The 12,353-nt window shown below is 39.9% G+C and overlaps 2 protein-coding genes across 2 annotated transcripts in view; one reads left to right on the forward strand and one right to left on the reverse strand.

The window, feature by feature from the left end:
* The first annotated feature begins 590 nt into the window (after window positions 1–590).
* On the forward strand, window positions 591–998 carry LOC105712573 (large ribosomal subunit protein eL32-like). Its single transcript, XM_064360405.1, has one exon. It carries the CDS (start codon window positions 591–593, stop codon window positions 996–998), a length of 408 nt encoding a protein of 135 aa, XP_064216475.1.
* Window positions 999–3,670: 2,672 nt separating this feature from the next.
* CCDC162 (coiled-coil domain containing 162) overlaps window positions 3,671–12,353 on the reverse strand; it is a 28,140-nt gene continuing 19,457 nt past the window's right edge. Inside the window, 4 exon segments of the mRNA XM_012438376.3 lie at window positions 3,671–4,341; window positions 5,399–5,492; window positions 8,259–8,414; window positions 11,455–11,677. Coding sequence (XP_012293799.3) covers window positions 3,964–4,341; window positions 5,399–5,492; window positions 8,259–8,414; window positions 11,455–11,677 — 851 coding nt within the window. The 3' untranslated portion in view covers window positions 3,671–3,963.

The raw sequence follows: 12,353 nt of genomic DNA on the forward strand, positions 1-12,353 counted from the left end.
ACTAAACAACAGATTTTCAGTGTAGACAAAGCAGTTTTCTAGTGAAAGAACATACCATCTGGAATTTTTATAACTAGAGAGGAGAAGTCAGTGCCTGGCATCAAAGCTTCAAAGGACAGGTTGACTCTTTTGCTAGAGACTAATGCTACTAATGACCTGGAGTGGAAGCAAATGCTCATTTACCATTCCCTGGACCCTTAAGAATTATGCTAAATCTATTCTGCCTGTGCTCTATAAATGGAATAACAAAGCCTGGATGACAGCCCATCTCTTTACGACATAGTTTACTGAGCATCTTAAGCCCACTGTTGAGACCTACTGTTCAGAAAAAGAGATACCTTTCAAAACATTACTGTTCATTGACAGTCCCCAAGAGCTATAACAGAAATATACAAAGAGATTAATGTTTTTCTGCCTGCTAACACAACATCCATTCCATAGCCCATGGATCAAGCAGTGTGTCTTGTGTCTGTGTACATTGTGAAGTTTTATTATTAAGAAACATATTTCATCAGCCCTTGTGCGCCAACATCCCTTCTCTCTTCCTCGGTGCTGCCTACGGAGGTAGCAGCGATCTCCTCCTCAGCATCATGGCGGCCCTTAGACCCCTTGTGAAACCCAAGATCGTCAAAAAGAGAACCAAGAAGTTCATCTGGCACCAGTCAGACCGATATGTCAAAATTAAGCATAACAGGCGGAAACCCAGAGGTATTGACAACAGGGTTCGTAGAAGGTTTAAGGGCCAGATCTTGATGCCTAACATTGGTTATGGGAGCAACAAGAAAACAAAGCACATGCTGCCCAGTGGCTTCCAGAAGTTCCTGGTCCACAACGTCAAGGAGCTGGAAGTGCTGCTGATGTGCAACGAATCTTTCTGTGCTGAGATTGCTCACAATGTTTCCTCCAAGAACCGCAAAGCCATCGTGGAAAGAGCTGCCCAGCTGGCCATCAGAGTCACCAACCCCAATGCCAGGCTGCGCAGTGAAGAAAATGAGTAGACAGCTTATGTGCACGTTTTGTGTTTAAATAAAACTGTCATCTTCCTTCCTTGAAAAAAAAAAGAAACATATTTCTTAAGACTATAACTGCCATAAATAGTAATTAGTCTAATGCAAGCTTGTCCAACCCCATGGGCCATGGGCTGCATGCAGCCCAGGATGACTTCGAATGCAGTCCAACACAAATTCATAAACTTTCGTAAAACATTATGAGGGTTTTTTTTTTTTTTTTTGCGATTTCTTTTTAGCTCATTAGCTATCATTAGAGTTAGTATATTTTATATGTGATCCAAGACAATTCTTCTTTTTCCCAACGTGGCCCAGAGAAGCCAAAAGATTGGACACCCCTGTGTAATGGATCTGGGCAAAGTAAACTGAAAACCTCCTGGAAGATTTATCATTCTAGACACCATTAAGAACATTCATGATTCATGAGAGGAGGTCAAACTATGCACAGTAACAGGAGTTTGGAAGAAGTTATTTCCAACCCTCATGGAGGACTTTGAGAAGTTCAAGACTTCAGTGGAGGAAGGCACTGCAGATGTGGCAGAAATAGTAAGAGAACTAGAATTAGAAGTGGAGTCTGAAAACGTAACTGAATTGCTGCATTCTTGTGATAACACTTAAGCAGATAATGAAGTTACTTCTTAGGGATGAGCAAAGAAAGAAGGTGGTTTCTTGAGGTGGAATCTACTCCTGGTGAAGATGCTATGAACATTGTTGAAATGACAACTAAAGATTTAGAATGTTACATAAACTCAGTTGATAAAGCAGTCTGGCACAGTTTGAGAGGACTGATTTCAATTTTGAAAAAAGTTTTACTGTAGGTAAAATGACATCAAACAGTATCACATGCCAAAGAGAAATTTTTCATGAAAGTTAGAGTCAATTAATGTGGCAAACATCAATGTTGCCTTATTTTAAGAAATTGCCATAGCCCCTTAACCCACAATTTTCAGTAACCACCACCCTGATCAGTCAATAGCCTTCCACATCAAGGCAAGACCCTGACCAGCAAAAAGATCACAACTTACTGGAGGCTCGGATGATCATTAGCATTATTATTATTATTATTATTTTTAGCAATAATGTATTTTTCCTTTCTTTTTTTTGTAACTTAGTATTCTTTGGTCTGCAAGTGAATAATATAGTTTTAATTAAAATACATTTTTTAAGACAATGTATTTTAATTAAAATTAATGGTATTGCACACTTAATTAGCTACAGCATAATATGAATATAACTTTTATATGCACTCAGAAACCAAAAAATTTGTGTGTGGAAAATCTGGAACCAAACCCACAATATCTCCAAGGTATGCCTGTAAATAGAAAGACATCCCCTGCTCATAAATTGGAAGACTTAATATTGTTAAAATGGCAATCCTACTAAAATAAAAGAAAGTGGTAATACTACTCAAACTAATCTGTAAGTTTGATGCAATCCCTGTGAAAATTCCAAATGGCTTTTTAAAAATTGCCAGAAATTGACAAGCTGACACTAAAATTCATATGAAAATGCAAGAGCCTCAAAATAGCTAAAACAATCCTGAAAAACAAAGTTGGAGGGATCGTACTTCCTAATTTCAAACTTACTACAAAGCTACGGTAATCAAAACGTAGTAGTACTGGAATAAAAATAGACATTTAGATTAATGGAATAGAATTGAGACCAGTTACAAATTCTTACATTTATGGTTAAGTGATTTTTTTTGACAAGGGTTCCAGGACAATTTAATAAGGAAAGATGAGTCTTTTCAACAAGTGGTGCTGGGACAACTGAATAGCCACATGAAAATAATGAAGTTGGACCCCTACTTTCCACTATACAGCACAATTAGGTATAAATGGACCCTAGACCTGAATGTAAGAGCTAAACCATAAAACTCCTAGAAAAAAACATAGGAGTGTTTTCACGATTTTTGATTAGGCAATGGTTTCTTAAATATGACACCAAAAGAACAAATGATGAAATAATAGATAAATGGTGATCATAAGACAATCCATAGAATATATTTGCAAATCATATACCTTATAAGGGTATTGTAGTCAGGATATAAAAAGAATTCTTACAACTTTTCAATTAAATAACATCAAATTTTATAAAAAGGCAAAGGATTTAAATAGACATTTCCCTAAAGAAGACACACAAATGGTCAAGTAAGCAAATGAAAAGATGCTCAAGATCTTAATAAACAGGAAATCCAAGTCAAAACCAAAATGAGATACTACTTTACCCCCAATAGGACAGTTAAAATAAAAAGACAGACAGTAACAAGTGCTGACAAAAATGTGGAGACATTGGAACCCTCATATATTGATGATGGGAATGTGAAAAGCACAGCCACTTTGAAAGACAGTTTGGAAGTTCCTCAAAATATAAAATATAAAGTTACATATAACCCGAGCAATTTCATTTCTAGGTGTATGCCCAAGAAAATTAAAAACATATGTCTTCATAAAAACCTATATATAAATGCTCATAGTGGCATTATCACTAATGCCAAAAAGTAGAAACAACCCAATATATGTCAACTGATAAATGGATAAACAAAATGTGGTATATCCATATAATGAAATATTATTTAGCAATGAAGAAATGAAGTACTGATACATGCTACAGCATAGATAAACTTTGAGAACATGATGCTAAGTGAAAAGCCAGACATGAAAGGTCACCTGTTGTATGATTCCATTTATATAAAATATCCAGAATAGGCAAATCTACAGAAACAGAAAATAGATAAGTGGTTGCTAGGGACTGATGGGAAGGAGAAAGGTAATGGGTACAAGGTTTCTTTTGAGAGTGAGTGATAAAAATGTTTTGGAATTAGATAGTGGTGATGGTTGCACAATCTTGTAAATATACTAACAACCACTGAATTACATACTATAACATGGTATGTTTTATATCACAAGAATTATGTCTCAATAACCAAAAAACAAAAAGAACGCAGAAAAAGTTATCACTGAAAATTAAGAGACCCAGTAAGGATTTGATCATACATTGATTCACAAACAGAAAGAAGGAAAGGAGGAAAAAAGGAAAGTAAGGAAAATAAAAAGATAGGAAAGAGAAAGTGGGGAACGGGGGAGAAGGAAGGGGGAAAAGAGAGAAAGGGAAAAAGGAAGGAAGAAAGGGGCAGCCTGACATTAGCTGGTGGGAGTGGTGACACGCTTCTGGCTTCTGTGTCATGCAGGCTGACCTTGCCGTTACCAGGACAGCTCCCTTGAGGAGTGTGATAGAAGTGCGCCCGCTGGATAGCCACCATCAAAGCATTTTTCTGAGCAGCTTGGCATGCAAGAGTCACCTGCATATTTTCCACTCCTGAATGCAACAAGAGCTAAAGGAAGAAAATATGAAAAGTATTAGGAATTTCTTGCATAAAGAAGTGAGTTGAGGGTTGAGATCACCACTTATTCAACGTGTAAATATATAAATCAAATTGCCAGATGAGCTGGGATACTTGCTAGTCAGCCATAAGACTGAATCTGGTCTCTCCCTAAGCAGCATTTCCTTCCAAGAAGGCAGCTTCCAGGCCTGATTTGCTCTATAGCTGGACACCATTAGGTTTCTCCAATGGTCAGGAAAAGATGAATAGGCTCTGATGAACTAGCAAACATGTGCTCAGTGGCAGGCTCCTGTAAGCCAAGATTAGATCAACGTTTTAAAAATACACATATAGAAGCAAAGAAATCCAAGTGGCAGATGAAAAAATAGCACCAGGTTTAGAAAGACCAGATAAAACCTTCAATAACAAGTGTATATTTTAAAAACCTTATGCAAAGACTGTTCACTACATGTGAACTTCTTTTTTAGTATCTAACAGAAGTTATTATAAGTGGTGTTGCAGTCTCTATGGTTCAAACCAGGCTAATGTGCACATCAAATAAGGCAAGGCCATCACTATGGTTTGAATGTGTCCCCTAAAAGTTCATGTGTTGGGAGGTGATTGGGTCATGAGATAAGAGCTCTCTTAATAGATTAATGCCATGATCGTGGGAGTGGATTTTCCTCAAGATAGCAGGATATTATAAAAGCAAGCTTGGCTGCTCTTGCAGTTTCTGTCGCATGTAATCACTTGACCTTCTGCTTTTCTGCCATGTTATGATGCAATGCAAAAGCCCTTGCCCAGAAGCTGCCACCATACCCTTGGACTTCCCAGACACCAGAATCATGGGTCAAATAAACTTCTTTCCTTTATAAATTACCCAGTCTCAGGTATTTCGTTACCGAAAGAGAAAATGGACTAAGCAAACTTTATTATTATTTATGAAATTGGAGGTTTTTCTTATATATGGAAGCTAAATTTACATAAAGTATTATGTCCTCTTAAAGAAATATGTGAACAAATTGCTTCATTTTACTTTCATTTGCTTTTTAAAAAATAAATAATTTACCTTAAGAATGGCTTCCTTTGTGTGAAAACTAAATTTGCCAATTTGGTTATTGTCCACCTCAGAGATAGCTAAGACAAGAGCAGTAGGAGAATATCTGCAACAAAAAATATGAAGTTGTATGTGATATGCAACTGATCAAGAGACACATGAACAGGATGTCATGTAATCAGATCTGAAATGTCAGTAACAGCAAATGCAAATTTTATACAAGACTTAATATTTCCACTGAAAGCTATAAGGGCTCTGGGATCTTTTCTGTCCTCTTTGGACTTGATCTCGCTGCAGTTTGATTATGGTGACCACCCCATAGTGTTGGAAATTATTTTTTCTTGATTACCATTACACTACTCTCTCTCGTTTTTCCTCGTCTTTTTTTTAAAAAAGCAAAATGTTTTTATTTATTTGAAGTACATATATAGTTAACTGGGTATCAAAGGTGTACCAAGTGAGGTTTTTTTTGGTGGAGGGGGGAGTCAAAATCTTACTCTGTCATCCAGGCTGAAGGGCACTGGTGCAATCATCGCTCACTGCAGCCTTGAACTCCTGAGCTCAAGCAATCTTCCCACCTCAGTCTCATGAGTAGCTGGGACTACAGACATGCACCACCACACCTGGTTCCTCTCACTTACTTGACCACACCTGTTCAGGATCGCTCACTGACTCACTCCTTTGAATGCGCCCTAAATGTTGTCCAATTCTCTCTCTCTCTCCTATGGTTCCAACAGCTATCTAAATATTCTTTGCAGCCATGTTTCCACCTTGAGACTCGGTACTTCGTCCATAACTATGAGACTCTGTCAAGTAATTTAATATCTACCAATCTTTCTCCATCTGTAAAGGGGGGGTCACCTGTCTCATAGGGTTATGGCAAATATTAAGAGGGATAATACACATGAATGTGCTTTTTAAAATGAAAGTCACTATACTCATATTTGATACAGTTGACCTTCCACATCTATGGGTTCTGCATCCATGGATTCAACCAATGGCAAATAAAAATATTTGAAAAAATAAAACAATAAAAAGTAACAATACAAAATTAAAATGATATAAAAATATAGTATAACAACTATTTACATAGCATTTAAATTGTATTAGATACAATTATAAGTAATTTAAAGATGATTTAAAGCTTAAGGGAGGGAGTGCATAGGTTATATGCAAATACTATGCCATTTTATATAAGGAACTTGTACATCTTCAGATTTTGGTAACCAAGGGGATTTTGGAACTGATCCCCCACAGACACTAAGGGATCACTATATATGTTGTTGTTATAACGGCACTCCAAAGTGGCAACTTTAAGGAATTAACATACATAAAATAAATACAAACTCAACACACAAGTTCTTTGGATGCATAAGCCGGTAATGTAGAAGGCTCCCTTATCTTGTGGCATCTCTAGGTCATCACCAGGAGGACCAATCAGACCACAGAGCATTGGCCAAACCACAGGGTATTCGGGCAGTTTGTGCTGATTGGTGGATTCTGACTGAACAAAAATGTGGTGCCCTATTTTCACAGCAATATAAAACACCCACCAAGGAGGCGCTTAAAAACCAGAGAATAGCTTGGCTCCAGATGTTTGTCTTTTTTTTGTTTTTTTGTTTTTTGCCAAATGGGGATCTAGCATTGCCCAAGGCCTGATCCTACTTCCTGCCTTGGCTTCTGTGAATATCTCTGTATCCTTACAGTAAATTCTGTTTTTGGTTTAGCTAGTGTGATAGGATAGAGCAGGGGGAAGTTTTGCCCCCAGGAGATACTTGGCAATGTCTGGGGACATCTTTGATTGTAGAACAGTGTGTGTGGGTGGGGTACTGGGATACTACTGGCATCTAGAGGGTAGAAGTCAGGAATGTTGCTAATCAAGCTAAGAAACACAGGACAGTCCCGCACAACAAAGATTTCTTCAGCCCAAAAGTTTAGCAGTGCTAAGATTTGAGAAATCCTGGGATATTGTATTCTATCATCCTAATCCCCTCATTCCCCTGTTCTGAGAAGTCATTTAGGATACCAACATGAGTTCTAATCTGAGCAGGGATCTGCATTAGCAAAACGCAGGGACCAGTTGCCTCCTTGGAGTCACCTTTTTCTTCCTTGGCATGGAGCCAGTACCAGGAATATCCAGGGATAGAGCTGGGACCCTGAGAGGGGAAGAGCAGATAGCAGAGAAGGAAAGAAGAGGAAGACAGAAGTTTCTCCTCCCCACCCATCAAAGGTTGATTGTGAGAGGAAAAAAGAAAGATTCCTTCCCCTGACTGAGTAGACTCATGATCTATTTCTAGTAAGGGTGTTTTCTTTCAAGCAATGGGTTGAACCTATGGGGTATGAGAGAGAATTTTCATTGGTTTATGTTGGCTTCTGTCACAAGCTAACAAAGACGGCAGCCTGAGATATTGCCGGCATGTTATATTTGTAGCTTGTGTTACCTTTTCAAGAAACAGCTGCTCTGAAAACTTAAGTGACATCTTCCTGGTCTGAAGGAAAGTGAGAGATGAGCCCTGAGCTTCTGATCCATGGCTCTCACCCCATCAGACCCACCCTGACACCCTTTTCTACCTGCAAGCAACATACTCTACCTGCGAAGCGGCTGAGCCTGTGATTTCATCTCATCTGAGTTCTCGGACAACCTGGTTCCTTCATTTCTCAGTTACTTGGTGTTTTTAAATGCAATTGTCCCCCTTAAGTGAGATCTTACTTTTCTCTCTTATTAAAAAAAGAAAGAAGAAAAAAACTGGCATCATGGCAGATAGAATATAAGAGAGAACTTAGAAATGTGATTGCTCTTGCCTGTCGAATGGTGACAGAAATTATTTTTCACTGGCTATTCACTCAGCCATTATGTTATTTTCACCTCAACCCTCTCAAAGCTCACCCGTCTACTAGCAGAGAGGTTATAAAGACAGGAGGTGGCTGGTCCACCTTGTTCTTGTGTGATGCAAATTCAAAGTGAACAGGCCTCAGATACAAATGGAACTCTTCAAAATCTGTCTCCCATGCCAATTCTTCACACAGTCTAAAAGAAAAAAAAGAGCCAAGGACGTATGTTAGCATTTTCCCCTAAAAAGAAAGTGAGTAATAAAACCAAGACACCTGAACAAGAACCAAAGTAAAAGCCCAAGAAGAGCCCAGGTCTATGTGAAGTGAGTCACAGAGGTCTTCTGTTCTGCACTTGCTGTGACAGTTACAGACGGGAGAAAGCAGTCAAAGTAGGAGATGTGCTTGGGTGTTTACTCACCTCTCATTTTCCACAAGCTGACTTCTGTCCCCAGAGCCATCATGAGGTCACCAATGTTGCTGAAATGCAACATTTGCCATCTTCTCTCAGAGCTCCTCACAGTTGGCCTTGAGGGTCATCTTTGCTCTCGTGGATCCAGAACCTCCATATTCCTGCCTCATGATCACTCTCAGTCTTCACTGGCTTCTCCTCTTGCTTATCTTCAAATGCTGGTGTTTCCTGAGGTTCTGAACCTGGTTCTCTTCTCATCTACCACAACCCGTTACTTGGGGAGGGGAGTCTGTTCAGCTTCACACCCTAAGACCACTCCTTCATGTAACAAACTGTGACCCTTGTCTGTGCCCTGACTGAACTCTGAGCTCCAGTCCCAAGTCTGTGGGGCTCAAACATGACTCCAGTTAGCTGTTCCTTTGGCATCTCAGCCTTACGTGTTTACGATGCTTTCCTCCTTCCTTAATACTCTCTTCCTCTTCCTCCTCTTCTTCTTCCTCTCCTCTTCCTCCTTCTTCTGCTTTTTATCTTCTTCCTTCTTCCTCCTTCTTCTTCTTTCTCCTCCTCCTCCTTCTTTCCTCCTCCTCCTCCTCCTTCTATTTTTAGAGATAGGGGTCTTGCTTTATTGCCCAGGCTGGAGTGCAGTGGTGCAGTCATAGCTCACTGTAGTCTCAAACTCCTGGGCTCAAGCAATCCTCCCTCCTCAGCTTCCCAAGTAGCTGGGACAGGCATGCACCACCAGGCCCAACTGATTTTTTAAAAAATATGCAGAAATGGGGTCTTGCTGTGTTGCCCATGCTGGTGTCAAATGCCTGGCCTCAGGTGATCCTCCCATCTTGGCATTCCAAAGTGCTGTGATTACAGGCCTGAGCCACTGGTGCATGTTCCCCAGCATCCCACTTCTAAGGCATTTCTCCATCTTGAGAAGTTGGCACATGAAGGCTGAGTTCTTGGCACATGTATTAGTTTTCTAGGGTTGGTGTAACAAAGTACCCCAGAAACACACAAAATATTAGACAAAAGAAATTTATCGTCTCACAGTTCTAGAGGACAGAAGTCTGAAATCAACGTGTGAACAGGATTGGTTCCTCCTGAGGACCCTCAGGAAAGGATCTGGTCCTGGTGGCTCTCCTTGGCTCGCCGATGGCTGTCTTCTCCCTGTGCCTTCACATGGTTTCCCTCTGCGTGTGTCTGTGTCCAAATTTCCTCCTTTTTTTTAGATAGAGTTTCATTCTTGTTGCCCAGGCTGGAGTACAATGGCGCGATCTTGGCTTATCGCAACTTCCACCTTCTGGGTTCAAGCAATTCTCCTGCCTCATCCTCCTGAGTAGCTCGGATTACAGGCATGCACCACCACTTCCAGCTAATTTTGTATTTTTAGTAGAGATGGGGTTTCTCCATGTTGGTCAGGCTGGTCTGGAACTCCTGACCTCAGGAGATCTGCCTACCTCTGCCTCCCAAAGTGCTGGGATTACACGTGTGAGCCACTGTGCTGGGCCCCAAATTTCCTCTTCTTATAAGACACCAGTCATATTGCATTAAGTCCCACTCTAACAACTTATGTTTAACTCTATTACCTCTGTAAAGACCTATCTCCAAATAAAACCACATTCAGAGGTACTGGGAATCAGGCCTTGAACATATGAATTTTGGGGGGACATAATTCAACCCGTAGCAGCCCCTCTTCTACGAAGCTTTCCCTGGCCACTTAAGAAGAATGAAATACTCTCTTCTGTGTACTCTCCTAATATTTTGTATATATCAGTAGAATATCATTGTTACCATGTATCATAGGAAATTTTTACATTATGAGCTTCCTGCCACCATGGATCATAAATTATGGAGCGAGGTTAATAATATCTTGACCAATATTTTAAATTCTGCCTTCACTACTTTCTAGTTATATGCTCTTAGGCAAATCAACTTTTCTGAGCCTCTATTTCTTTTTTCTTTTTTATTTTTTTTTCCATACCCAATTCCTGCAGACTGAGCCTCTATTTCCTTGCTGATAAAATGTTTGTAACCTACCTCATAAGGATATTCCAAGAATTAAATGAAGTGATACACATGAAGTCCCCAATAAAGACCTGGCCACAGCAGGCCCTTGATAATGGTTGGTGGTAGATGACTGGACCCTCTATGTCTACAGGGCCTTTTGTGGGGACCAGAACATAACAGCACTCACACATGTTTACAACAAACCCTCTAGCTACATACTTTTCCTGCTTGTAGAATATGTCCACTTGATGTCTTACTATTATCTCACCCTCATATCTGAAACATAACTCACTAATGTCTCTCTCCTACCTGGTGAGCCCTCCATACCTCTGTCTGACCTGGATGCTGTCAGTGACTCATCTCTCTTCCATCTCTAGGCCCTTTCTAGTCAACTTCATTACATTCAGGAGTAAATTCAACCAGTATTCCCTGAGTGCCTGGTGTGGCTCAGGCCCCATACCAGGTAATGAGATGTCACAGTGAAGAATGTGGATAGGGCTTTTGCATTTGGGGAGCTTATGCTAGCAGAAAAGTCAATAAACCAATATTAAGCAATGAATTAAAAGGAAATGTGCCAAATCAAGTGGAAACTCAAGTGCCAGTAGGAGGGCTCAGCCTAGTTGAGTGATCAGAGAGGCATTTGAGGAGGCTTGGAAGAGAGAAGGAACAAGGGAGCAAGATGATCATGTTAGCCATTTAGAAAACTCACTCTGGCTGCTCCAGGAGCAGAGAGGAGGCAGGCTTGCAGGCAGGGAGTCTCATGGCTTCTTTTCCCCCATGTTTTGCTGCAAACTTTATATTCCACCTGGGTCCTCTGACTCGCACTGACCGAGCTAAGTGTGCACTCTCCAGGTTCATTTCTATTAGCCGGTCGCAGAGGGTCAAGAGCTCAAGAAGCTTGGAAAACATCTCCAAGAGTAGCACATGAGAGTCTTGGCCTTGTTTCTGTCCTTCGTCTGCTGCAGAGTTGAGTGCCAATAGTCCTATCTCCCCTACGAGAAAGGGATCTCCCGTAACTTTAGCTGAAAACAGCTGGAAGAAAACAAAATATCCTTTAAAACGTAGAAGAAGACATTTCACATTTAAAAATATATACTGTCAGTGGCACAAACTCTGGATCCAGATTTCCTAGGCTCAAGTCCTAACTTTGCCACTTAGAAGCTGTGAGATTTTGGCAATGTACTCAATTTTGCTGTCTCTCAATTTTCTCATCTATAAAGTGGTGATAAGGATAATAACAGTCCTTATTGTAGGAAAATAGATACTAACTTCCTAACAGGGCTCTTGAGAGGGTTAAATGGGTTAATATATGCAAAACTATCTGCTGTTATCATTATTATAAATGTCATGAGTCTAAATAAACAAATCCCTAGATATTCACTATGGGGATACTTGTCTATGCTAAAGATAAGCTAAATAGGAATAGAAGTCCTTGATTTTAAAAAGTATTTTGGTGGCCAATAACAATTTTTTTATAAACCTCTCTAATGACAGTTTCAAAATTATGAAGCATTTTTACATCTATTAACTCATTTTTATTTTCACAAGATCCCCATGAAGTAGGCATCACAGATATCATTATTCCCCTTTGTCAGTGAGGGATCTGAAGCAACATGAGACTGTCCAAGGTCACACAGCCATACCAAGAGTAAATTTGGGCTTCCTAACTCCAAGTTCAGCTATTTCACAGTACACCAAACTGCCTTTCCAGCATTCCTTCACTCAGAG

The sequence above is a fragment of the Aotus nancymaae genome, unplaced genomic scaffold, assembly GCF_030222135.1.
Source record: "Aotus nancymaae isolate 86718 unplaced genomic scaffold, 86718_ANA_hifiasm-v0.15.2.pri h1tg000040l, whole genome shotgun sequence".
Classification (NCBI taxonomy): Eukaryota; Metazoa; Chordata; class Mammalia; order Primates; family Aotidae; genus Aotus; species Aotus nancymaae.

Excerpts from the sequence above, each read along its gene's own strand:
- LOC105712573 (XM_064360405.1), top strand. The coding sequence starts at position 591 with ATGGCGGCCCTTAGACCCCTTGTGAAACCCAAGATCGTCAAAAAGAGA.